Source organism: Dendrobates tinctorius, unplaced genomic scaffold, assembly GCF_039654945.1.
Source record: "Dendrobates tinctorius isolate UK_male_01 unplaced genomic scaffold, ASM3965494v1 ptg000020l, whole genome shotgun sequence".
Classification (NCBI taxonomy): Eukaryota; Metazoa; Chordata; class Amphibia; order Anura; family Dendrobatidae; genus Dendrobates; species Dendrobates tinctorius.
In genome coordinates this window covers 35,459,404-35,486,770 of record NW_027361688.1, presented here as the reverse complement: position 1 = coordinate 35,486,770, position 27,367 = coordinate 35,459,404, and the positions used below count along the sequence as shown (strand labels likewise).

At 45.0% G+C, this 27,367-nt stretch overlaps 1 protein-coding gene across 1 annotated transcript in view; it reads right to left on the bottom strand.

The window, feature by feature from the left end:
* Positions 1 to 27,367, bottom strand: part of PDGFRB (platelet derived growth factor receptor beta) — a 173,448-nt gene that overhangs the window by 92,610 nt on the left and 53,471 nt on the right. The window contains exons 2-6 of the mRNA XM_073567994.1: positions 8,699 to 8,762; positions 8,219 to 8,515; positions 7,197 to 7,463; positions 2,135 to 2,265; positions 826 to 991 (exon numbers count right to left, since the gene is read on the bottom strand). Of these exons, the coding sequence (XP_073424095.1) occupies positions 826 to 991; positions 2,135 to 2,265; positions 7,197 to 7,463; positions 8,219 to 8,515; positions 8,699 to 8,720 (883 nt within the window). The 5' untranslated portion in view covers positions 8,721 to 8,762. The remainder of the gene's footprint in view (positions 1 to 825; positions 992 to 2,134; positions 2,266 to 7,196; positions 7,464 to 8,218; positions 8,516 to 8,698; positions 8,763 to 27,367) is intronic.

Sequence of the window (27,367 nt, the reverse complement as noted above, 5' to 3'; positions counted from 1 at the left end):
ATGCAATGATACTATTGTGCCATCCATTTTTTATCTGCTGATTGGGAGAGCTACAAAGGAGATGTTAGAAAGTGAAGAACAATGAGCCCACCTACGCTTATTACATAGGCACTACTTATGGTCTGTCTCCGCCCCTGAGGAACTGAATGAAATCTGAGGGTTTACTAACTGATAGACCTTGGAAGGCTGGAAACTTTGAGCTAACTTCTTTATATCTTGGTTGCAAACTTGTAATATTAGAATGTTTTGAAAATAAAATGCCAAAATAAGTGTGACCATGTCTCTTTGGCTTCTGGGTTAGATGACGAATGGTCATGTGGATCAGGACGTAGACAGTTGTCTATCCTTTTGAAGAATTAATATTAAACTTGCCATGACAAGGTATCCCCCACCACACTTTCATCCTTATGAAGAATTAATATTAAACTTGCCATGACAAGGTATCCCCCGCCACACTTTAAGCCCTATGAAGAATTAATATTAAACTTGCCATGACAAGGTATCCCCCGCCACACTTTAAGCCCTATGAAGAATTAATATTAAACTTGCCATGACAAGGTATCCCCCGCCACACTTTCAGCCTTATGAAGAATTAATATTAAACTTGCCATGACAAGGTATCCCCCGCCACACTTTCAGCCTTATTTTCCTATGACTTCGAAATTTCTAATGACTGACACCTAGGATCTCTACAAAAAATATCATTTTAATTGAAGGAAAAGCACCTGCACAGCCATACTAGTGCTTTCATATATAAAAACGTGCTGGCAAGGTCCTTTTAAATGTATTACAAAAATAGATGAACTGCAAGAAAGTATTCCATACCAATAACGTCTACGGACACACTTTGTATTTCATAGTTTCCTTGTATCGTCTCCTCCACCATACAGGTGTAATTACCCGCGTCCTCCAAATTGGCTTTTAGTAGAGTCAGAAGGGAAGTGACGGATCTCACGCCCATGATATTTACAATCGTATGCGGCCTCTGGGTCTGTAATCGGAAAAAGAAGTGTAGTATCCCAAAGACGAGGCCGTCATGGCTTAGGGGGAGAAATAATAATCACATAATGCATGCACAATACATTTGGGATATACAGAGACGAGCAAAAGGGTAACTTCTAGGCTCCGTATCTCACCATCCACTACTGCACTGAACGTGAGACTACGATCATTTTATAGACTATCATATTCTATATCTCATACATAAATCTGACTTGCAACTCTACAGCATATGATTAGTTATGCAGATCCTTGTCATGTCACTGCATTGTTACTGTTTAGCTCCTAAAAATCTAAATTTTACTCTGCAAATCCACCTTTGGCTTTCAACACCAAAATTAATTTTTTTGTTTCTGCTCAAAAATAATAATACATTTCCACCATAGCCTTAAAAGTCACATTAAAGGTTGTTTGCACGAAGCCTATTGCATGTCATTCTTTCATTAAAGGGAATCTGTCATCAGGTTTTTGCTATGTAATCCGAGAGTAGCATGATGTAGGGGCAGACAGCCTGATTCCAGTGACGTGTCACTTACTGGGCTGTGTTTTGCTGTTTCAATACCTTCAGTGTTTTATCAGCAGGAGATTATCACTGCAGGAAAAGGTGTCTTGTGCCTCCTGGTCGAATCTCACCCCCCACTACTGATTAGTAGCTTTCTGTCAATATACAGTGTACACAGAAAGCTGCCAATCAGTGTTGTGGGTGGGGTTATACAGGGCTCAGCATTCGAGCTCTGTTAGATATACAGCTGAGAAAACTGTGATTCTACCACAACTGCTAAACCCAGTAAACTAAGTCGTACATCACTGGAATCAGGGTCTCTGCCTCTACCTCACTCTGATGTCGGATTACATTGTGAAAACCTGCTGACAGATTCCCTTTAAATTTACATTCTCTAGCTCCCTCTAGTGGATGCTGCAGATAGTTAGAAGTTTATCACTTTGGGAGGAATTTAATATCAGATATAAGCCGATGTTAATGAGTCCATCTCTACATATAAGATTGAGACTCTGTACCAGAAAAATGGAAAAGACGAAGTAAAAAACTAATTAGTACAGAACTCTAGGTGTTCCATTTTAAGTAATATTCAAAATTATTCTGTGCAGACTGAAGTGTTGATGTGATTATACGCACCTGGATACCTGGGAAGTACCAGGTAAAGTTTATAATTTCATTTTCAACCACTGTGCAGAAAATGGTGATATTTTCTCCCTTCTTTACTATACTGTTTGAGGCTTTCACATTCAGGTTGAGTTCTTCTGACACTAAAGAAAGAAGAAAAAAAAGACTGACTTGAAAAAACTTTATAATAGACACCGTCGAACACAAAATCAAAATGTATAGGACCAAAATACACATTTCAGCACTAAAATTTACAGTACATTCATTCACCACTAAATGGAGCAAGTGAGCTTCCTGCACACTGTCATACACTGAGCTCAATAATAACATGGTCCCCTTAGCACTGAAGCTCCCTCTAGTGGTGATTGGAGAAAAACAATATTTTATATATTAGATCTGTTGTGCATCAGAGTTGGTTTTGTATCAGAAACATACAGCTCCAATGGCTACAAAGATATTTTATGGAAGGAATTAACTTTTAGATAAAAAAATTACATGATGATGTTTTACCTATTTTTTTTAAATTGTTGATTACTTTGCTACTTGCCAATATATAAATATAGATTAATTTTGCTAAAGGGAATCTGTCAGCAGGCCTTTTTCAATGTTATCTGAGAACAGCATGATGTAGGGGCAGAGCCCTTGATTCCAGCGTTATTTCACTTGTTTTGCTGTAGGCTGTCATTTTAATAAAATCACTGTTTTCTCTGCTGCAGATCTAGCAGTGCTCAAAGGCTGAGTTCTGTATAACCCCGCCCACACCACTGATTGGCAGGTTTCTGTGTACATTGTGCACACAGTTAGGTCCATATATATTTGGACAGAGACAACATTTTTCTAATGTTGGTTCTAGACATTACCACAATGAATTTTAACCCCTTTCCTTCATTGGATGTAATATTCCGTCCATGTGCCCTAGGCCCTAATTACCATGGACGGAATATTACGTCATAGCGATAAGCGGCGACCACGTGGTGAGCGCTGCTTATCGCGGCCGGGTGTCAGCTAATTATCATAGCTGACACCCGGCACAATGTGTGAGGGGCGGTCACGGACCGCCCCTGACACGTTAACCCCTTGTACACCGTGATCAAACACGATCGCGGTGTACCGGGGGTTAAAGGGAAGCATCGGCAGGGAGGGGGCTCCCTCTGTGCTTCCCTGAGCCCCCCACAGCAGCGCAATGTGCAGCGCTGCTGCGGGGGACTCCTTTCCTGCAGGTCCCCGGATCCAATATGGCGGCGGGGACCTCCGGGGGCCTGCAGGAAGCTGGCTTCCTCACTGCCCGCAGAGCACAGGCATGAGGAAGCCTTGTGCAGTGCCTGTGACAGATCGCTGATCTGTCACAGCGATCTGTGATGTGACAGATCAGCGATCTGTCACATGACAGTTATGTCCCCCCTGGGACAACCTAATAAAGTAAAAAAAGAAAAAAAAAGGTGAAAAAATAATTTTAAAAAAATCGCTAAATAAATTAAAAAAAAAATAAAAAATCCCCAATAAATTCATTTTTTGGAAATAAAAAAAAAACAAAACAATAAAAGTACACATATTTTGTATCGCTGCGTCCGTAGCGACCCGCCCTATAAAACTGTCCCATTAGTTAACCCCTTAAGCGAACCCCTTAAAAAATAAAAATAAAAAACGAAGCAAAAAATAATGATTTATTATCATACTGCCGAACAAAAAGTGCAATAACGCGCGATCAAAAAGACGCATATAAATATCCATGGTACCGCTGAAAACGTCATCTTGTCCTGCAAAAAATGAGCCACCACACAGCATCATCAGCAAAAAAATAAAAAAGTTATAGCTCCTAGAATAAAGCGATGCAAAAATAATTATTTTTTTATATAAAATAGTTTTCATTGCATAAAACCGACAAAACATAAAAAAAACGACCTAAATGAGGTATCGATGTAACCGTACTGACCCAAAGAATAAAACCGCTTTATCAATTTTATCGCACGTGGAATGGCGTAAACGCACCCCCCAAAAGAAATTCATGAAACGCTGGTTTTTGTAAATTCTGTGTCCCAAAAAACGAAATAAAAAGCGATCAAAAAATGTCACATGCCCGAACATGGTACCAATAAAAACGTCAACTCGTCCCGCAAAAAATAAGACCTCACATGACTCGGTGGGTCAAAATATGAAAAAATTATAGCTCTCAATATGTGGTGATGCAAAAACTATTTTTACAATAAAAAGCGTCTTTTAGCGTGTGACAGCTGCCAAATATAAAAACCGCCATAAATAGTAAATCAAACCCCCCGTTATCACCCCCTTAGTTAGGGAAAAATAATAATATTAAAAAAATGTATTTATTTCCATTTTCCCATTAGGGCTAGGGCTAGGGCTAGGGTTAGGGTTAGGGCTGAGATTAGGGTTAGGGGTGTGTTGGGGTTCAGGTTGGAGTTAGAATTGGGGGTTTCCACTATTTGCGCACATCAGGTGCTCTCCAAACGCAACATGGCGTCTGATCTCAATTCCAGCCAATTCTGCGTTGAAAAAGTCAAATGGTGCTCCTTCCCTTCCAAGCTCTGCCATGCGCCCAAACAGTGTTTTACCCCCACATGTAGGGTATCGGCCTACTCAGGACAAATTGCAAAACAACTTTTGGGGTCCTATTTCTCCTGTTGCCCTTAGGAAAATAAAAAATTGGGGGCAAAAATATCATTTTTGTGGGAAAAATGTTTTTTTTATTTTCACGCCTGGGCGTTATAAACTTCTGTGAAGCACTTGGGGGTCAAAGTTCTCACCACACATCTAGATAAGTTCCTTAGGGGGTCTAGTTTCCAAAATGGTGTCATTTGTGGGGGATTTCCACTGTTTAGGTACATCAGGGGTTTTCCAAACGCGACATGATGTCCGATCTCAATTCCAGCCAAAAAAGACAAATGGCGCTGCTTCCCTTCCGAGCTCTGCCATGCGCCCAAATAGTGGTTTACCGCCACATGTGGGGTATCAGCGTACTCAGGACAAATTGCACAATAACTTTTAGGGTCCTGTTACTCTTGGGAAAATAAAAATTGGGGGTGAAAAGATCATTTTAAAAAAATATGATTTTTTAATTGTACGGCTGTACGTTATAAACTTCTGTGAAGCCCTTGTGGGTTCAAAGTTCTCACCACATATCTAGATAAGTTCCTTGGGGGTCTAGTTTCCAAAATGGGTTAACTTGTAGGGGGTTTCCACTGTTTAGGTACATCAGGGGCTCTCCAAACGTGACATGGCGTCCGATCTGAATTCCAGCCAATTTTGCACTGTAAAACTCAAACGGCGCTCCTTCCCTTCTGAGCTCTGCCATGCGCCGAAACAGTGGTTCCCCCCCACATATCAGGTATCAGCGTACTCAGGACAAATTGCACAATAATTTTTGCAGTCCAATTTCTCCTGTTACCCTTGGTAAAATAAAAAAAATTGAACCTGAAGTATTTTTTTTGTGAAAAAAAGTTAAATGTTCATTTTTTTTTTAAATATTCAAAAAATTCCTGTGACGCACCTGAAGGGTTAATAAACTCCTTGAATGTGGTTTTGAGCACCTTAAGGGGTGCAGTTTTTAGAATGGTGTCACTTTTGGGTATTTTCTATCATATAGACCCCTCAAAGTGGCTTCAAATGTGATGTGGTCCGTAAAAATAAAATGGTGTTGCAAAAATGAGAAATCGCTGGTCAACTTTTAACCCTCATAACTTCCTAACAAAAAAAAATTGGTTCCAAAATTGTGCTGATGTAAAGTAAACATGTGGGAAATGTTACTTATTAAGTTTTTTGTGTGCCGTATCTCTGTGATTTAAGAGCATAAAAATTCAAAGTTGGAAAATTGCGAAATTTTCAAAATTTTCGCCAAATTTCCATTTTTTTCACAAATAAACGCAAGTTATATGAATGAAATTTTACCACTAGCATGAAGTACAATATGTCACGAGAAAACATTGTCAGAATCACCGGGATCCATGGAAGCGTTCCATAGTTATGGCCTCATAAAAGGACAGTGGTCAGAATTGTAAAAATTGGCCCGGGAGTTAACATGCAAACCACCCTTGGTAGTGAAGGGGTTAAACAAAACAACTCAGATGCAGTTGAAGTTCAGACTTTCAGCTTTCATTTGAGGGTATCCACATTAAAATTGGATGAAGGGTTTAGGAGTTTCAGCTCCTTAACATGTGCCACCATGTTTTTAAAGGGACCAAAAGAAATTGGACAATTGACTCCAAGGCTATTTCATGGACAGGTGTGGGCAATCCCTTCGTTATATAGAGTCCAGAAATAGAAGGCGAGCACCATCACAGTAGTCCACACATCCGAACCATCATACGTGTATAAAAGAGACGCAGCCGGCAATACAACGGCTTTACCCTTAGGTGCACATTCATGGAAAATAAGCTAATCCACACAGCAAAAATAGTAGAAAAGAGCGGCACTCACCGGGTAGAGTAGTCAAGGCTTTATTGTAAAAGCATATCAGCGGGAGAACGGGTGCAAAAAGGAGATAGCAGCGACGATCGTTTTGCGCTGCAAAGGCGCTTCCACAGGTTACATGGGCAAAGCAAATTTTGCGCTCCCTAACTAAGTAATAATGTCCATTGAGTGCCCCCTTTAAACAAATAATGCCTCCTTAGTGCTACCTTAAACAGTAATCCCGCCTTCTGACTCCTCCCTCCAAAAGAAATAATGCTATTTATGCTCTAACCCCGCAATTCCTGCAATAAAAAATGAAGGTTTGTACTCATCTAATCTGAGTGAGTCTTCTTCTCCCCTGTACACAGACTGGCAGAGGGGTCACAATGCAGCGCCATCGTTGCAGCGCCTGTTGACATCTACACAGTGGCAATCACCTGGTGATTGGAGGAGCCCAGCTAGAAGTACGGCGCACTTGCATTGGCCCCGTTCCGTTGGTGCTAACAACGTCACTTCTTAGTGGGGCAAAAATAAAAAAACAAAAACAAAGTAGTACTTTCTTTTTTTTTCTGTCGAAATGTTGCACCCCTAAGAATTTAGCATTTTTGATATCTTCGTAATAAATATATTAAAGACATATCTTTTGGGGGAGAATAATGATGGCTCTTACATTGTATGCTGTAGATATGATACAGATCCGAGTGAACATCAATGCCATCCAGTGAAGCTTTACAATAATAATTTGTATCATCGAAATGGCCGGTGAAACCTTCCTTGCTGTCGTAAGGATATGGAATCTCAATGTCATTATCCTTCTCGTGAAGTGTCACGGATATGTTGGGGTTGGTGACACGGCAGGGGATGGTGGTTCTGCTCTTCACGGGGACAAACAGGAACTTATCGCTTTCTTTTATTGGCAAAAACACCACATTTGGATCTTTGGGATAAAGAAATAAAACAGACATGATACAAGAAACTGCTGAAAAAGGAATGAGGTCATTTAAAAAAAAGGAAAAGTTCTCTAACGACTATCTGTTGAAGAAATGACATCTTAAAGGGTTATTCAGAAAATCACAAGTTATCCCCCTTCTATCTCATATCACAGGATGGGGTATAATTTGGTGGTCTAACTGCTGCTGGAACCCTAAAACCAATTGTCTATGGGACTTCCGGAGAGTACAGAGTACCACAGCAGTTACAGACAATGGACAGAGCATCTGCTCCATTCAGGATGGTGTTGCAGTGCCCCTTTTTTGGGGATCCAGAACCGCATTCTGAGGATTGCTGGGGTTCCCAGTGGTCAGGGCAACAATGATCAGCAAGGTATACCCTATCCTGTATGATGGAAACTGGAATGGTTTGGTACCACAAAATACATCTAGAGAAGTGATATGTATGATTGCTGAGACCCTCAAGGATCTTGAGAAAAGGACTCCCAAATTCCCATGTGTGAGTGTAGCAGTAGTGTGCATCCCCAACCACTGCTTCATTGACACATCCACACTGCTGCTTCCACGAACTCATAGAAGTCAACGGAATTGTGTAACCAGTGCTCCCTTTGTTCTATTGTGGTTGATAACTAAACCGGACAGTAACCTTTTGGCTAGGTGCCTAACTGTTTGACCATGGTCCTATTTTATTACCATGTTAGGATATCAGCATTGGCGTGCACATCAATGGAAATCCTCTTACCAGGTACAAAAATGTAGACAGATTGCAGCTCATGCGGCTCATACTGGATGGAAGAGTCGTGCACACAGGTGTACCGCCCGGTGTTCGGCCCGTTCACATTCTGAAGGATGAGGGTATTAGTGAACGTGTCGCCGTTGAACTTCATCAGCGAGTCAATGACTTGATCGTCATGTTTCCAAGCGATGATCGTGGCAGCGGAACAACTTATTGAAAAATTACTGTATAGACTGAGGATAACTTCAGATTCACTCTGGTTGATGTCTTGCGATAAAGCCGTCCATGAGAGAACTAGCAATCCTACACAGAGAAGATCCATTATCTATCTCATTAATATACTTGGCCAATAAGTAAATACAGAAATATTCGACACATTATACATTAAATCTCAATAACCATCCAAGTATTAGCGCGAAATTCATTATCACTGTTTTGGAAACTGTAGGGTTCGTTTTCGTCCTTTCCCAGTGGACTAAGTCGTACCTGTAATTAGTTGTAGATTCATCGTGTACGGCGCTCAGGAGGAATGGATTCCAGCTGTGTTACCCTGTGCAGAGGCAGAAAGAAAAAATATATAAGATGTGGGTACATAGTAATAAAAATGTGTAACTCGTAAGCTGTAAAGATGAGGTTTAGATAGATGGCTATTTAGATGGAAGGGCCAACAAATAAATGGATACCATAGATAGATACATAGATAAATAAATAGATATGTAAAGATGTAGGGTGTGCAGCCAGAGGATTGTCCGGAAGGTAAATGGGTCCCGATAAAACTCCAACATGACATGAAAACTCTTGTCCAGAAGCCAAGAAATACTAATCTGGTCGCTAAACGAGGAATCTAAGAATCAATTTGTTCATTTCTACTTTATTTTTTTACAGACAGATATGGGTCTAATTTGGTAATGTGCAGTGCGCCAACTTGTGTCACTACCGGTTTTCTTCTGTTATTCACTACATAATGTACCCTATATTCAAAAGAGGAGCCGTATATTCCGGAAAGTAGGAGATGGTCCGGAGGGCTCCCAAGAAAGAGACCATAGAATACTGGCCTGGCTGCTGAACCAGGGTACTGCAAATTGATTTCTTCATCTCTATTTTCTTACAGACAGACTGAGCTGTTCCCTGGTGACGTGCAGTGCACCAACTTGTGTCACTGCCCGTTTTCTTCTCTGTCCATCACCACATACTATACCCGGTGAAGTCTACTTCTCTCAATGTTTTTTTGTGGGAGACACAATGTACATCACAGACCCACGTCTTCCCAGCTTCAGACAGTCTGAATAGGTCTCTTCCCATCCTTTGATGTGTCTGGTTTGCGGCCCTCAGGTGTTGCCCTATAGTTGTTCTGTCTTTATTTTCACAGATTACCATCAGGCTGATCCCTACTTGCGTTACTCAGCTGCCAAAACTTAGCTTTATAGCAGATAAATTAACTTTTTGGGGATCAGTGATAATTAGAGTTGAGCGACTTTTGGTTTTTTAGGGTCGCGTTTCGTTTCGTGAAACCCGACTTTTCCAAAAGTCGGGTCGAGCAAGATCGTCCGATTATAGGGAAAAGTCGGGGTCGTCCCGAAACACGAAACCCAATGTAAGTCAATGGGGAATAAAAGTCGGCAGTGAGAGGAGGACAGGAAACACACCAATAGTGCCCATTTGAATGCCAAAAGCATCAATTCTTCTTACTTAAGCTTGTCAACCTTAATTAACTTCATAATATAAGTTACGCACTGAAAAATGGGGGTTATTTGGCTAAAGTTGTGGGGGGGGAGGGCTGGCTGCAGGTTTTCATGTGCCCTGGGCGAAAGAGCGCCCCTTTAACACATACCACAACTCATCATGCTCCGATACGGCAGATAAATAGCGGTATAGTACAATGAAAAATACCTCACTTTTTACATCTCATGACGAGGCCCATCTATTTCTCCATACAGAATCATTGGTCCCATATAATGTTTGAAACAGTATATGATGAGCTCCACATAATGCTACAGTATATGTTGGTCCCCATGGATGAAGCTCCACTGTCTTATGGGCCCAAATAATGCTCCAAACATAATGGGCCCCATTTCTAATGCTCTAGTGTATAATGGGCCCTGTAAATGCTGCTCCAGTGTCTGATGTCCACCTTTGGAATGTTCCAGTGTATGGTGGGCCCCATCTATCATTCTCCAGAGTATAGTGCTCCCCAAAAATTGCTGTCCCAACATTGAAAACAATCAAATAAGTCTCCTCGCTAGGGAATCCCTGTACTTGTCTGGACAGGTGCTGTAGCTTGCTTAACAGCTCGCCAGCCGTTCTCACGCCCAGTATGGATTGCACGTGATTGCACAAAGGTTAGAAAGGGTACCGTATCCCTGGATAACATGTATGGATAGCGTACACATTCAAAATATATGTCTATACAGCATGAGGCAGGCTCAGACGGTGTTAGGCCCAGTATGGATTGCACGTCATTGCACAAAGGTTAGAAAGGGTACCGTATCCCCGGATAACATGTATGGATAGCGTACACATTCAAAATATATGTCTATACAGCATGAGGCAGGCTCAGACGGTGTTAGGCCCAGTATGGATTGCACGTCATTGCACAAAGGTTAGAAAGGGTACCGTATCCCCGGATAACATGTATGGATAGCGTACACATTCAAAATATATGTCTATACAGCATGAGGCAGGCTCAGACGGTGTTAGGCCCAGTATGGATTGCACGTCATTGCACAAAGGTTAGAAAGGGTACCGTATCCCCGGATAACATGTATGGATAGCGTACACATTCAAAATATATGTCTATACAGCATGAGGCAGGCTCAGACGGTGTTAGGCCCAGTATGGATTGCATGTCATTGCACAAAGCTTAGAAAGGGTACCGTATCCCCGGATAACATGTATGGATAGCGTACACATTCAAAATATATGTCTATACAGCATGAGGCAGGCTCAGACGGTGTTGGGCCCAGTATGGATTGCACGTCATTGCACAAAGGTTAGAAAGGGTACCGTATCCCTGGATAACATGTATGGATAGCGTACACATTCAAAATATATGTCTATACAGCATGAGGCAGGCTCAGACGGTGTTAGGCCCAGTATGGATTGCACGTTATTGCACAAAGGTTAGAAAGGGTACCGTATCCCCGGATAACATGTATGGATAGCGTACACATTCAAAATATATGTCTATACAGCATGAGGCAGGCTCAGACGGTGTTAGGCCCAGTATGGATTGCACGTCATTGCACAAAGGTTAGAAAGGGTACCGTATCCCCGGATAACATGTATGGATAGCGTACACATTCAAAATATATGTCTATACAGCATGAGGCAGGCTCAGACGGTGTTAGGCCCAGTATGGATTGCACGTCATTGCACAAAGGTTAGAAAGGGTACCGTATCCCTGGATAACATGTATGGATAGCGTACACATTCAAAATATATGTCTCAGGAGGCAGGCTCAGACGGTGTCAGGCACAGTATGGATTTGACGGCCCAGATTACACAGCGGAGGAGCAGGGAGAGGTAAAGATTGCAAATGCTGGGGCCCTGCCCAAGCAAGGGGGGCCCACTCTTGGGCGTCGGTACTGGCACTGGGCCCCTCATAGTACAGCGGTGTGTCTGACGGCGGGTGTGCACCACCACCGTCAGAGACACTTGATTGCACTATGAGGGACCCTGTGCCAGTGCCCGCGCCCAAGAGTCGGCCTACCCACCTGTCCAGGGCAACGGCACTCGCACGGTGTCGTGCGCTAGGTGGTTACCCCGGCCATGGGGGGGGAGGCAGCACAGTTAGGGAGTTTTAGAAAGTGGCATATGTTGATGTTGGACATTCAGCTGATGCAAAAGGCGAAATAGGTGAAGTAACAGGAAGAGGTGGACCAAAGCAAGCCATTTTTCTGTCACCCTATGTGTCATCAGGGGAAGGTGGGACAAAATCCTTGGAAACCCATGCGTGGTTCATTTTAATGAAGGTTAGATCATCCACATTTTGGGTTGACAGACGGGTCCTTTTTTCTGTCAGGATTGATCCAGCTGCACTGAAGACTCTTTCCGATAGCACACTTGCAGCTGGGCAAGCGAGCTCCTGTAAGGCATATTGGGCCAATTCAGGCCAGGTGTCCAGTTTAGCGGCCCAATAGTCAAAGGGGAATGACCTGTGTGGGAGAACATCGATATGGGAGGAAAAGTAGTTTGTAACCATAGTTGACAACTGCTGTCTCCTGTCACTTTCCATCGATGCAGTATTACCAGTTGTGTGAGCGGTATTTGAAAAATCAGTCCACAACATTGTCATGAAACCCCTGTCTCCAACGCCACTTCTGCTGTGTGCACCACGAACACCTCTGCCAAGCTGCCCCCGGCCCGTACGGCTCGTGTGAGAACCATCACCGCTGCTGTGTGCTGGGAATGCCTCAAGCAACCGATTTACCAGAGTTGCTTGTTTATTAGCCAATATTAGGTCAAGGTTCTCCTGTGGCATGATGTTTTGTAATTTGCCTTTATAGCGTGGATCCAGGATGCTGGCCAACCAGTAGTCGTCATCGTTCATCATTTTGGCAATGCGGGGGTCCCTTTTTAGGATCCGCAAGGCATAATCTGACATGTGGGCCAATGTTCCCGGTGTCAATGATGCACTGCGAGTGCTGGGTGGAGGAGCACTTTCTGGCAAATCCACATCCCTCCAATCACGCACAAACCCTGTACCAGACCTTGCCACGCCAACATTTTCACTTGCCCCACGAGATGCATCCTCCTCCCCTAAGTAATCATCCCCATCATCCTCCTCCTCCTCCTCCTCTTCTTCCTCCACCTCGTCCAGGAGAGGTCCCTGAGCAGACAATGGCTGAATGTCATCAAGGATTCCCTCCTCCTCTTCCTCCTCATCAACATTGGCTGCAGACGCCTGCTCCTTAAGGTGCGTCAAAGTTTGCATGAGCAGACGCATAAGTGGGATGCTCATGCTTAGGATGGCGTCGTCTGCGCTTACCAGCAGGTGTGCATTCCTCAAAACACTGAAGGACTTTACAAAGGTCTTTCAGCTTCGACCACTGCATGCCTGTCAACTCCATGTCTGCTCTCAAAGTGCCTGGCCGTGTATCCTCCCACAAATGCATTATGGCCTGCCTCTGCTCGCACAGCCGCTCCACCATGTGCAGGGTGGAGTTCCACCTTGTTGCAATGTCGATAATGAGGCGGTGGTTGGGAAGGTGGAGCAATCGCTGCAGCTTCTGCATACGAACGGAGTGTACAGGCGACCGGCGGATGTGCGCGCACAGTCTTCGCACCTTCTGGAGCAGGGCTGTTAACTCCGGATAATTTTTGAGGAAGCACTGCACCACCAGGTTCAAGGTGTGAGCCAAGCAAGGTATGTGGCTGAGTTTTGAAAGGGCTATGGCTGCCACAAAATTACGGCCGTTATCACTAACTACCTTGCCTGCCTCAAGATGTACACTGCCCAGCCATGACTCAGTTTGTCGCTTCAAGTACTCGGCCAGCACCTCGGCGGTGTGTCTGTCGCCCAAACACATCATCTGCAACACAGCCTGCTGACGCTTTCCACTAGCTGCTCGATAGGGGGACACATCGTGTGCAACAGTGGCAGCTGCAGATGGAGTGCTCGTACGACTGCGCTCTGTGGACGAGCTTTCGCTTCTGGTGGAGGAGGAGGAGGAGGAGGAGGGTCGAACGCCTACAGCCAACTGTTTCCTATACCGTGGGCTAGGCAGCACTGTCCCACCACCGCTGTCCCCTGTGGACCCTGCATCCACCACATTAACCCAGTGCGCAGTGATGGACACGTAACGGCCCTGGCCATGCCGACTGGACCATGCATCAGTTGTGAGGTGCACCTTTCCGCTCACTGACTGCTTGAGTGCATGGACAATGCGGTCTTTCACATGATGGTGGAGGGCTGGGATGGCTTTGCGAGAGAAGAAGTGGCGACTGGGTAGGTCATAGCGTGTTACTGCATAGGCCATGAGTTCGCGGAAAGCTGTGCTTTCCACCAACCGAAAGGGCATCATCTCAAACGAGATTAGTTTGGCAATGTGGGCGTTCAAACCCAGTGTACGCGGATGAGAGACTGAGTACTTTCTTGACCTACTCATAGTGTCTGGGAGGGTGAGCTGGACTTGAGAGCTGCATATGGTGGAAGTAGCGGTGGACAGGGCGGACTGAGAGAGGGTTGATGATGGTGATGGAGTTGGTGTTCTTTCTGATGGCCTAGAATCAGTATTTCGTTGATATAACAATGGGATTCCCTGACTGCTGTGGCCTTGCAACGACACCTCAACATTTGCTGCTGTGCTAACCGGTGGGCTTACAGTGGGGGAAACAATGTAGCGTTGCTGACTACCTTCGTTGTGATCAGTTGCACATGTGGCACTTGAGGTTTGGTGTTGTGTCCACGCTTGCAAGTGCATGCTGGTTAAATGTCTAAGCATGCAACTGGTATTCAAATTTTTCAGGTTTTTCCCTCGGCTAAAGGTCTTTGCGCACTTCTTACAGATAACCTTGGCCTGATCATGAGGATTTTGTTCAAAAAAGTGCCACACTGCACTCTTCCTACTTTGGCAGTCATTTTGCGGCCTAGCACGCTGTGATCTTTTGACCCTCTGGACAAGCTGTCCAGCAACTCTTTTGATGTTTGGAACCTGTCTTTGGAGTGCTCCGGGCCTGCCAGATAACAGCTGTTGCGATGTCGATGTCTGCTGTGGATGCTCCTCATCTGAGCTATTGGAAGCAGCACCCTCTTCCCCCAATGGATGCCAATCTGGGTCAACAACTGGGTCATCCATCACCTCCTCTTCTATGTCATGTGCACCTTTCTCTGTGTCACCGTGTATGGTGGTATAGTGTGCGGGAAGGGGCACCTGAGTCTCATCAGGGTCAAAATCTGGCTCTGTACACTGCGAGGACAATGTAGTGCTCTGAGTGAATGTACCAGCAGAATCATCCATCAGTGGCTGTGCATCAGTGCACTCCATGTCAGATTCATCTTGGCCTGGGTAATTCACCATTTGACTTGATAATCCAGGCATGGTATGTGAAAACAGCTCCATGGAGTAATCAGTAGTATGGCCTGCGTCATCCTTCAATCTTGGTTGGGGTGAAGGACACAAGGAAAGGTGTGGTTCATGAACATGAGCCTCCAATGACGACTCAGTGCTTTTACTTTTTACAACTGAAGAAGAGGAGGCGATAGAGCTGGAGGCTGAGTCAGCAAGGTAAGACAAAACTTTTTCCTGATGCTCTGCCTTTAAAAGCGGTTTGCCAACTCCTAGAAAACTAAGCGTTCGAGGCCTTATGTAGCCAGACGATGACGCAGGGTCAGCACCTCCTGCATTCGGTCCTATTTTGCTCTTGCCACTACCATCAGATCCACCACCAACACCATCATTACCAGCTGCCAACCCCCGCCCAATTCCACGGCCTCTTCCACCAGCCTTCCTCATTTTTGGTAGAAATGTAGACAAAATCCAACAAACTATATAGTAATGTAAAACAAGGTACAAGGTGTCTATAGGACAGGGGAGATTTAGAATTTCTGCACACACTTGTGGACAGTGGACACTTTTGGATTGTGTGAGGCCCACTGATATCTGAGCGCTATGTGACACGCTCGATGGCACAGATGCCTGTGACCAAAGTGACGAGAGGATAATGGAGATTTTGAATCTCTGCGTACACTTTTGGACACTGGACACTTGTAGATTGTGTGAGGCCCACTGATATCTGAGCGCTATGTGACACGCTCGATGGCACAGCTGCCTGTGACCAAAGTGACGAGAGGATAATGGAGATTTTGAATCTCTGCGTACACTTTTGGACACTGGACACTTGTGGATTGTGTGAGGCCCACTGATATCTGAGCGCTATGTGACACGCTCGATGGCACAGCTGCCTGTGACCAAAGTGACGAGAGGATAATGGAGATTTTGAATCTCTGCGTACACTTTTGGACACTGGACACTTGTGGATTGTGTGAGGCCCACTGATATCTGAGCGCTATGTGACACGCTCGATGGCACAGCTGCCTGTGACCAAAGTGACGAGAGGATAATGGAGATTTTGAATCTCTGCGTACACTTTTGGACACTGGACACTTGTAGATTGTGTGAGGCCCACTGATATCTGAGCGCTATGTGACACGCTCGATGGCACAGCTGCCTGTGACCAAAGTGACGAGAGGATAATGGAGATTTTGAATCTCTGCGCACACTTTTGGACACTTGTAGATTGTGTGAGGCCCACTGATATCTGAGCGCTATGTGACACGCTCGATGGCACAGCTGCCTGTGACCAAAGTGACGAGAGGATAATGGAGATTTTGAATCTCTGCGTACACTTTTGGACACTGGACACTTGTGGATTGTGTGAGGCCCACTGATATCTGAGCGCTATGTGACACGCTCGATGGCACAGCTGCCTGTGACCAAAGTGACGAGAGGATAATGGAGATTTTGAATCTCTGCGTACACTTTTGGACACTGGACACTTGTGGATTGTGTGAGGCCCACTGATATCTGAGCGCTATGTGACACGCTCGATGGAACAGCTGCCTGTGACCAAAGTGACGAGAGGATAATGGAGATTTTGAATCTCTGCGCACACTTTTGGACACTGGACACTTGTGGATTGTGTGAGGCCCACTGATATCTGAGCGCTATGTGACACGCTCGATGGCACAGCTGCCTGTGACCAAAGTGACGAGAGGATAATGGAGATTTTGAATCTCTGCATACACTTTTGGACACTGGACACTTGTGGATTGTGTGAGGCCCACTGATATCTGAGCGCTATGTGACACGCTCGATGGCACAGCTGTGACAAAAGTGACTAGAGGATAAGGGAGATTGGATTGCTTTTAAAAAAGCAGTTTGCGGAGCAGTGGGTAAACAGCAATGCCAGCGTGTCAGGAAGCCTTAAAAGGCAGCCCAACAACCAACACCACTGATACACCACAATATAGCCTCCCCTTGCACTGCAGACACAGTGACTTGTGTGTTGTGCAGGCCAAATCGCTAGCAGCAGAAGCAGTTTTTTTGTCTTCTTCCCTGCCTAACGCTCTCCCTACAGAATCAGCAGCAACCTCTCCCTATACTAAGATCGGCAGAAGTAAGATGGCGGTCGGCGTGCACGCCCTTTTATATCCCCTGTGACGCCCACCAAAGCAAGCCAATCACTTGCATGCCCTTCTGAAAGATGGTGGTGACCCGTGCCTAGGTCATCACGTTGCCCACAGTGTCCGTGGATCCTGATTGGCTGAAAAAGAGCGCAAAACAAACTTTTGAAACGCGACTTTGGCGCGTAAGTCGCCGACCTCGTGGCCGACCTCATCCTAGGGTCGGGTTTCGTTTCATGAAACCCGACTTTGCCAAAATTCGGCGACTTTTGAATTTTTTCGACCCGTTTCGCTCAACTCTAGTGATAATCAAGCGTTAAAATGCTCGCGTGGTCAGTACTGGAATCGAGCAGGTCGGATGCTCGGATGAGCTCGATTCGAATAATGAGTATAATGTAAGTCAACGAGAAACTTGAGCACAAGACCCTATCAGGAGGGCTGGGGAGGCAGGAAAATCGCTAAAATGGATTTGAAACAGCACTCAGATTGAATGGGAATAGCATGAGGAAGACACCTGGATGCATCTCTGACTCTCAGGTCGCTGCTGGGAACTAAATAAATAAATAACTTTAAAAAATGGTGTTCCCTTGAATACAGCTCGGGCGACGTGGACTACCTCGGAGCGGCTTTGTGAGAACATTTTTCATAATAAATTGGTGAACAAGGGATAGTATGTGGGAGTCTGTATTCAAATGATGTATTTTTTTTTTCTTTGTGTGGGTTTTATTTTTTGGATTACTGGGTTAGTAATGGGGGTGTCTGATAGACACCTCTCCATTACTAACCCCTGGGCTTGATGTCAGTTGACATTACACAGCGAACATCAATACCAAAAATATTACCCCAATTTCCACCACACCATTTCAGATGGGAAGAGCCGGGCAAAGAGCCATTAGATATGCCAATTCTGGGGCAACTGCGGGCTGGTATTTTTAGGCTGGGAAGGGCAAAATAACCATGGACTTTCCCAGCCTGATAATATCAGTACACTATTACACAAAGAGACCAGGGCAGGGACATTATTACAAAAAGGGGCAAGGAAGAGGGACATTATAACACATTGGGGCCCAGGATAGGGGACACTATTACAGAAGGATCCAGGATGGGGGACGTTATTACAGGATGACCTAGGACGGTGGACATTATTACAGATGGGGCCCAAGACGGTGTGCGTTATTACAGATAGGGGCCCAGGATGGGGGACATTATTACAGAGAGGTGCCAGGATTGGGACATCATTATTTTGAGGATGAACATGTATGTCTTTGTAGAATCTAGAATGCTACAAAAGGCCCATACATCTGAAGAACATGAAGGTCTTGACCAAGGTCCAAATTTTACACTGGCGCATTGGGACGCTAGTTACACCACTGTACATAAATGGATAGAAAGATAGATGATTCATAGATGGAACATTCTGTACAAAGATAAATAGGTGTAAGAAATAGCAATGATAAATAGATATTAGAACAATAAATAGATATAATGTAGATAGATAATAGATAGATGATAAATAAATAATAGATAGATGATAGATAGATGATAGATAGATGATAGATAATAGATAGATGACTACAACATACATGATGACAGACTCTGTAGCAGGATAGATACTTATGCCATAGACAATCAGTAACATACACTCACTGGCCACTTTATTAGGTACACCTGTCCAACTGTGTGTTAAGACTTAATTTCTAATCAGCCAATCACATGGCGGCAACTCAGTGCATTTAGGCATGTAGACATGGTCAAGACAATCTCCTGCAGTTCAAACCGAGCATCAGTATGGGGAAGAAAGGTGATTTGAGTGCCTTTGAACGTGGCATGATTGTTGGTGCCAGAAGGGCTGGTCTGAGTATTTCAGAAACTGCTGATCTACTGGGATTTTCACGCACAACCATCTCTAGGGTTTACAGAGAATGGTCCGAAAAAGGAAAAAAAAACCAGTGAGCGGCAGTTCTGTGGCCGGAAATGCCTTGTTGATGCCAGAGGTCAGAGGAGAATGGGCAGACTGGTTCGAGCTGATAGAAAGGCAACAGTGACTCAAATTGCCACCCGTTACAACCAAGGTAGGCAGAAGAGCATCTCTGAACGCACAGTGCGTCGAACTTTGAGGCAGATGGGCTACAGCAGCAGAAGACCACATCGGGTACCACTCCTCTCAGCTAAGAACAGGAAACTGAGGCTACAATTTGCACAAGCTCATCGAAATTGGACAGTAGAAGATTGGAAAAACGTTGCCTGGTCTGATGAGTCTCGATTTCTGCTGCGACATTCGGATGGTAGGGTCAGAATTTGGCGTAAACAACATGAAAGCATGGATCCATCCTGCCTTGTATCAACGGTTCAGGCTGGTGGTGGTGGTGTCATGGTGTGGGGAATTTTTTCTTGGCACTCTTTGGGCCCCTTGGTACCAATTGAGCATCGTTGCAACGCCACAGCCTACCTGAGTATTGTTGCTGACCATGTCCATCCCTTTATGACCACAATGTACCCAACATCTGATGGCTACTTTCAGCAGGATAATGCGCCATGTCATAAAGCTCGAATCATCTCAGATTGGTTTCTTGAACATGACAATGAGTTCACTGTACTCAAATGGCCTCCTCAGTCACCAGATCTCAATCCAATAGAGCATCTTTGGGATGTGGTGGAACGGGAGATTCGCATCAGGGATGTGCAGCCGACAAATCTGCGCCAACTGTGTGATGCCATCATGTCAATATGGTCCAAAATCTCTGAGGAATGCTTCCAGCACCTTGTTGAATCTCTGCCACGAAGAATTGAGGCAGTTCTGAAGGCAAAAGGGGGTCCAACCCGTTACTAGCATGGTGTACCTAATAAAGTGGCCAGTGAGTGTAGATGACTGATAATAGATATATACTGTATATATAGAGAAGCTTCATCTTTGGCGCTATGTTCCTCCCATGACTTCATCTCCAGGACTTATAAGGAGATGTTTTTTCCCCAGTTATATATCGCCATATATTTAGTGGCTTTGTCTTTCTTCCCCTTACGACTGTGTGCAGTACACATTCCTGTTGTGAGTGTTTCTCGTAACACAATGGTCTATTTCAATGTCTTTTCCCACACAATCCCCTCTCACAGAACTGCTTTTTCTCTACATAATGATCACTTTCGTTGTCCGCGCAAATATTTGAGAAACTGGAATGAAACAAAAGTAGAAAAGACTGAACAAGTTGTTAGAGGAAGGGAAAAAACAAGGATCCCAAGGAGGTATTTACAAAAGACAGCAGAATGCCATCGCACCGGGGAAAGAGTCATTTATTCTCTCACATCAGTTGGAGGATATGACCTGAACTAACATTGTCTATGAAGGTCCCGTAGGACACCAATGGAGATGAGGGACATCATTTCTATTACACAATATTTCTCTTCCTATGAAACATGGTTGTTAATTTTTAGCATTATTACCGCATTTTTTATTGAGGTTTGGATATAATCCTTTAATGTTGAGGTCAGAGAAGCCCAACGTACCAGAACTAACCACTTTTACTAGGTCATGTGGACATCATACAGGGTGGTGCTCTCCTTCCTCATCCCCCTTGAGAGCTACAGCGGACTCAGTCCATCTCTATATTTCATGATATGAGTGGCTACCATATAATTTTCCATAGGTTTGAACATATATAATATTACTTTCCTTGATCAAAAAAATCCAGCTTTAGAAAAACTATACCTATGTCAATCAGATGATCAAATGAGCACGTTTCCTCAAGAAACAGTCCTTTTTATGATTAGAATTCGTGTAGTGTTACCTTCTCTTTACTTCCTTCTCTTTACATTTCATTTACTGTCATAGGTTGGAGTGAATAAATAGCTTTAGGATTGCGGAGGAAGATAGAAGCAGAGGAGTGTTGACACACTGACCAATTCATGAACGTTAGGCTTCCCGGCAATTGTGCTAATGCAAACTGGAAACTAGTTATGTCCAGATCAGTAAAGGAATCTGAATTCTAAGCTGACCCACTGATGGTATACTGTACATACAGTTGTGCTCAAAAGTTTACATACCTCGGCATAATTTTTGCTTTCTTGGCCTTTTTTTCAGAGAATATGAATGATGACACCAAAACTTTTTCTCCACTCATGGTTAGTGCTTGGATGAAGCCACTTATTGTCAAACTACTGTGTTTTCTCTTTTTAAATTATAATGACAACCCAAAACATCCAAATGACCCTGATCAAAAGTTAACATACCCCATTTCTTAATACCATGTATTGCCCCTCTAACATTAATGACAGCTTGAAGTCTTTTGTGGTAGTTGTGGATGAGGTTCTTTATTTTCTCAGATGGTAAAGCTGCCCACAAGACTCCAGTTCCTGTAAATTCCTGGGCTGTCTAGCATGAACTGCGTGCTTTAGATCTCCCCAGAGTGGCTCAATGATATTGATGTCAGAAGACTGAGATGGTCACTCCAGAACCTTCACTTCGTTCTGCTGTAGCCAATCACAGGTCGACTTGACCTTGTGTTTTGGATCGTTGTCATTTTGGAACGTCCAAGTACGTCCCATGCGTAACTTCCAGGCTAATAATTGCAAATTTGCATCCAGTATTTGCTGATAACATGCTGTATTCATCTTTACTTCAACTTTGACCAAGTTTCCTGTGCCTTTGTAGCTCACACATCCCCAAAACATCAGCGGTTCACCTCTGTGCTTTACAGTAGAATTGGTGTTCCTTTCATCATAGGCCTTGTTGACCTCTCTCCAATAGTTACTTTTATGGTTGTGGCCAAAAAGTTCAATTTTGGTCTCACTCCAAATTACCTTGTTCGAGAAGTTTTGAGGCATGTCTCTGTGCTGTTTCGCATTTTGCAGGTGAGATACTTTGTGGCAATTGCGCAGTAATGACTTTCTTCTGGTGACTCGACCAGACCATGCAACCCACTTTCCTTTAAGTGCCTTCTTATTGTGCATCATGAAATAGCCACACCGCTAGTTTTCAGAGAGTCCAGTATTTCAGCTGATATTATTTGTGGGTTTTTCTTTGCATCCCAAGCAATATTCCTGGCTGTTTTGGCTGAAATTCTTGTGGGTCTTCCTGACCATAGTTTTGTTTTTACAGAGCCCCTGATTTCCCTTTTGTTAATCACAGTTTGAATACTGCTGACTGGTATTATCAATTCTTTGGATATCTTTTTGTATCCCTTTGCTGTTTTATACAGTTCAATTACCTTTTCCCATAGATCCATCGATAATTCTTTTGCTTTCCCCATGACTCACAATAAAGAAACATCAGTGGCTGGATGAAAGATGCAAGAGTCTGTCTGGATCCCAGTAACTCACTCAGCTTTTTATACGCACACACTGATTACAAGCAAACAGGTCACAGGTGAGGATGTTACTTTTAGCAGCCATTCAAACCCATTTGTGTCAACTTCTGTGCATGTTAACAGGCCAAAAATCACTAGGGTATGTGAACTTTTGATCAGGGTCATTTTGATGTTTTGGGTTGTCCTTATGATTTAAAAAGAGAAAACACAGTAGTTTGATAATAAATGGCTTCACCCAACCACTAACCATGAGTGGAGAAAAAGCTTTGGTGTTATCATTCATGTTCTCTGAAAAAAGGCCAAGAAACCAAAAATTCTGTTGGGGTATGTAAACTTTTGAGCACAACAGTGCGTATATATATATATATATATACACTCACTGGCCACTTTATTAGGTACACCATGCTAGTAAGGGGTTGGACCCCCTTTTGCCTTCAGAACTGCCTCAATTCTTCGTGGCAGAGATTCAACAAGGTGCTGGAAGCATTCCTCAGAGATTTTGGACCATATTGACATGATGGCATCACACAGTTGGCGCAGATTTGTCGGCTGCACATCCCTGATGCGAATCTCCCGTTCCACCTCATCCCAAAGATGCTCTATTGGATTGAGATCTGGTGACTGAGGAGGCCATTTGAGTACAGTGAACTCATTGTCATGTTCAAGAAACCAATCTGAGATGATTCGAGCTTTATGACATGGCGCATTATCCTGCTGAAAGTAGCCATCAGATGTTGGGTACATTGTGGTCATAAAGGGATGGACATGGTCAGCAACAATACTCAGGTAGGCTGTGGCGTTGCAACGATGCTCAATTGGTACCAAGGGGCCCAAAGAGTGCCAAGAAAAAATTCCCCACACCATGACACCACCACCACCAGCCTGAACCGTTGATACAAGGCAGGATGGATCCATGCTTTCATGTTGTTTACGCCAAATTCTGACCCTACCATCCGAATGTCGCAGCAGAAATCGAGACTCATCAGACCAGGCAACGTTTTTCCAATCTTCTACTGTCCAATTTCGATGAGCTTGTGCAAATTGTAGCCTCAGTTTCCTTTTCTTAGCTGAGAGGAGTGGTACCCAGTGTGGTCTTCTGCTGCTGTAGCCCATCTGCCTCAAAGTTCGACGCACTGTGCGTTCAGAGATGCTCTTCTGCCTACCTTGGTTGTAACGGGTGGCAATTTGAGTCACTGTTGCCTTTCTATCAGCTCGAACCAGTCTGCCCATTCTCCTCTGACCTCTGGCATCAACAAGGCATTTCCGGCCACAGAACTGCCGCTCACTGGTTTTTTTTTCTTTTTCGGACCATTCTCTGTAAACCCTAGAGATGGTTGTGCGTGAAAATCCCAGTAGATCAGCAGTTTCTGAAATTCTCAGACCAGCCCTTCTGGCACCAACAATCATGCCACGTTCAAAGGCACTCAAATCACCTTTCTTCCCCATACTGATGCTCGGTTTGAACTGCAGGAGATTGTCTTGACCATGTCTACATGCCTAAATGCACTGAGTTGCCGCCATGTGATTGGCTGATTAGAAATTAAGTCTTAACACACAGTTGGACAGGTGTACCTAATAAAGTGGCCAGTGAGTGTATATATATATATATATATATATTGTGAGAATCATGTGGGAATAGTGGATGAGGGCAGGTATATCTCACCCAGATTCCTTTCCTATGTGGCCTAGTCTGGTCAGTATCGCACCTGCTTACTAATGGATAATGGGAGGTGGATATAAAAGGATGCCAGGTGGTTGTGTGAGTGTCTCAGCCTGGGAACACAGAGAGCCTGTCTGTGTGAGAGACACACGTGAGTGGAAGCAGTGCTCACTGCAACTGTGGTTTGGCTGGACGGGAGAAGCCCGCCAGTTGGTAGTTAGGTTGTCCATTGTTTAGTTAGTGCCGGACAGGCAAGGATTTGTTTTATGTTTTATTTCCTTTTGCATTGCTTTCACCGTTAATAAACCTGACCCAGGGTCAGTTATACACGAATCCCAGCTCTGCGCCTGAGTTTCATGCTGAATGCACGTGACCTTTGACCCCAGCAAAGGCGATCCCGGAGTGTTTTATCACATTGTGGTGGAGAACGCGGGCATCACGTTGCAAGCATGAGCATGGAGGACGTGGTGAAAGCGCTGGTACAATCCACCGCCGTCCAGCAAGAAGCTAATCGGGTGATGATGGCCCAGCTGAAGGAGTTGGTGGACATGACAGTTACCGATCGTTCGCTTCTCCAGCAGGTGGCGCAGCGCTTGGCAAGCTTACCTGAGCTTAACCTGGAAGCCGAGTCGAGCGTGATTCACGTGAGTCGGTACTGGCAGAAAATGACGACCGAAGATGACGTCGAGGCATACCTGACCACGTTTGAACGGACGGCGGTGCGAGAAAAATGGCCGAAGGCACGATGGGCCGGCCTGATTGCCCCGTTTCTTTCCGGTGAGGCCTAAAAGGCGTATTATGAATTGGAACCTGAAGCTGCGCAGGACTTTGACAAATTGAAATCCGAGATCTTGGCCCGGCTGGGAGTGACGACCGCTGTCCGTGCACAGAGAGTGCATCAATGGACTTATCAGCCGGATAAACCACCGCGGTCACAGATGTTCGACCTGATCCACGTGACGAAGAAGTGGCTACAACCCGAGGTGTTGACAGCGCCAGAGATAATTCAGAGAGTCGTCATGGACAAGTACCTGAGAGCTCTACCGCCAGCCCTGAGGAAGTGGGTAAGCCATGGAAATCCTACGACGGCAGATCAACTGGTGGATCTGGTTGAACGTTACTCCGTGGCGGAAGGACTCCGAGACGACGCTACCCCACCTCGTTCTTCATCATCTCCACGGGGAACCGGTAAGACTGTTCCAGGGAGATGGAAAAATCCCTAAGACAGTGGGGGAGGAAAACGGGACTGCCCGCACTGCGAGGCCGAGAGTAACGAACTATGGTCTAAGCAAGGGGCCCGTTAGGTGTTTCCGCTGCCAAGAGATGGGACATATTGCTGCGAACTGTCCGGTCACTACTGAACCCATGCAGTGCGACGTCACAGACTCTAAAAACCGCATGTCTATGGTGGCACGGGTAGTGAGTGTGAATGCCGGTCAAGAAGATGTGGAAAAACATTTGTGTGATTTAACTGTTGATGGCAAAAATGTGGTGGCATTGTTAGACTCGGGAAGTGTGGTGACTCTGGTGAAGGCCAGTCTGGTGTCAGCCCCGACTGGACCATCAGACAAATTTTCTGTAACGTGTGTGCATGGAGACACCTGTTCGTACCTCACCGCGGTCATATGCATTACTACTTCCTATGGGTCTGTGCAACATAAAGTGGGACTCGTCCCGGCGTTATTGCATGATGTTATCCTGGGCCGGGATTTTCCCCACTTCTGGCAATTGTGGGAGAATCAGTTGATGCCCTCGGGTAATAGTGTACATGATTCTTCTCCCAGGGCGCGTGTGGGTCCCGAACCCCTGGAAGAGGTCTCCCCGGAAGACTCGGGGGAAGAGTCTGCTGGAAATGACCTACAGTTCCCGTTTTCAGTCATGGCGGGTGATACGGAGGAGACCGGGGAAGAGGAGGAGGCCGACAGCCATCCACCTCCCCGTTTGCCGGATTTGGAAGTTCAGAGCAAATAAAGGATCCTACCCTTTCTCAGGCTAGGACAAATGTAAAAGTGATAAATGGGGTACCCGTTGAACCTGGCTCTAGGCTGGCATATCCTTACATGGTTCTGGAGAATGATTTACTCTATCAGATAGAGAAAAAGGGGGAAGATACGATGCAACTATTAGTCGTGCCAAAACCCTACCGGCGGCAGGTGCTGGACCTGGACCACGGACATGTGATGGGAGGTCACCTGGGAGTCCAGAAAACCACCGAAAGGATATTACACTGTTTTGTTTGGCCAGGCATGCATCACGATATTCGAGTATATTGTGAGTCTTGTCCTGACTGCCAAGCCTCTGCACCTAAGCCCCGGTTCTGTAGCCCTTTGGTACCCCTACCTATTATTGAAGTCCCGTTTGAGAGGATTGGGATGGATTTAGTTGGGCCCCTTCCACGGTCTGCACGTGGACACCAACATATCCTGGTCATCTTGGATTATGCCACTCGTTACCCGGAGGCCATCCCTTTGCGTATCATGGCCACCAAGACGATTGCCAAGGAACTGGTGCATGTGTTTAGTCGGGTCGGTATACCAAAACAGATACTCACCGACCAGGGGACCCCCTTTATGTCCAGGGTAATGAAGGAGCTCTGCCGATTGTTACAAATTGAACCGTTACGCACATCCGTGTATCACCCTCAAACAGACTGGTTGGTCGAACGGTTCAATAAAACTCTGAAGCAGATGCTGAGAAAGGTGATAGACAAGGATGGGAAGAACTGGGACTATTTACTTCCGTATTTGCTTTTTGCCATCAGGGAAGTACCCCAGTCTTCCACGGGATTCTCGCCTTTCGAGTTATTGTACGCCCGACGTCCTCGCGGACTGTTAGACGTTGCAAAAGAAACCTGGGAGGGTCAGGTCACTCCGTTTAAAACAGTGATAGATCACGTCACACAAATGCAGGACCGTATTGTGGCTGTTATGCCTATCGTCAAAGAACACATGATACAGGCTCAAGGAGCCCAAAAAAGAATCTATGATAGGGGCGCCAAGATCCGTACGTTTGCACCCGGAGATAGGGTGTTGATCATGGTCCCCACGGTGGACAGTAAGTTCCTGGCAAAG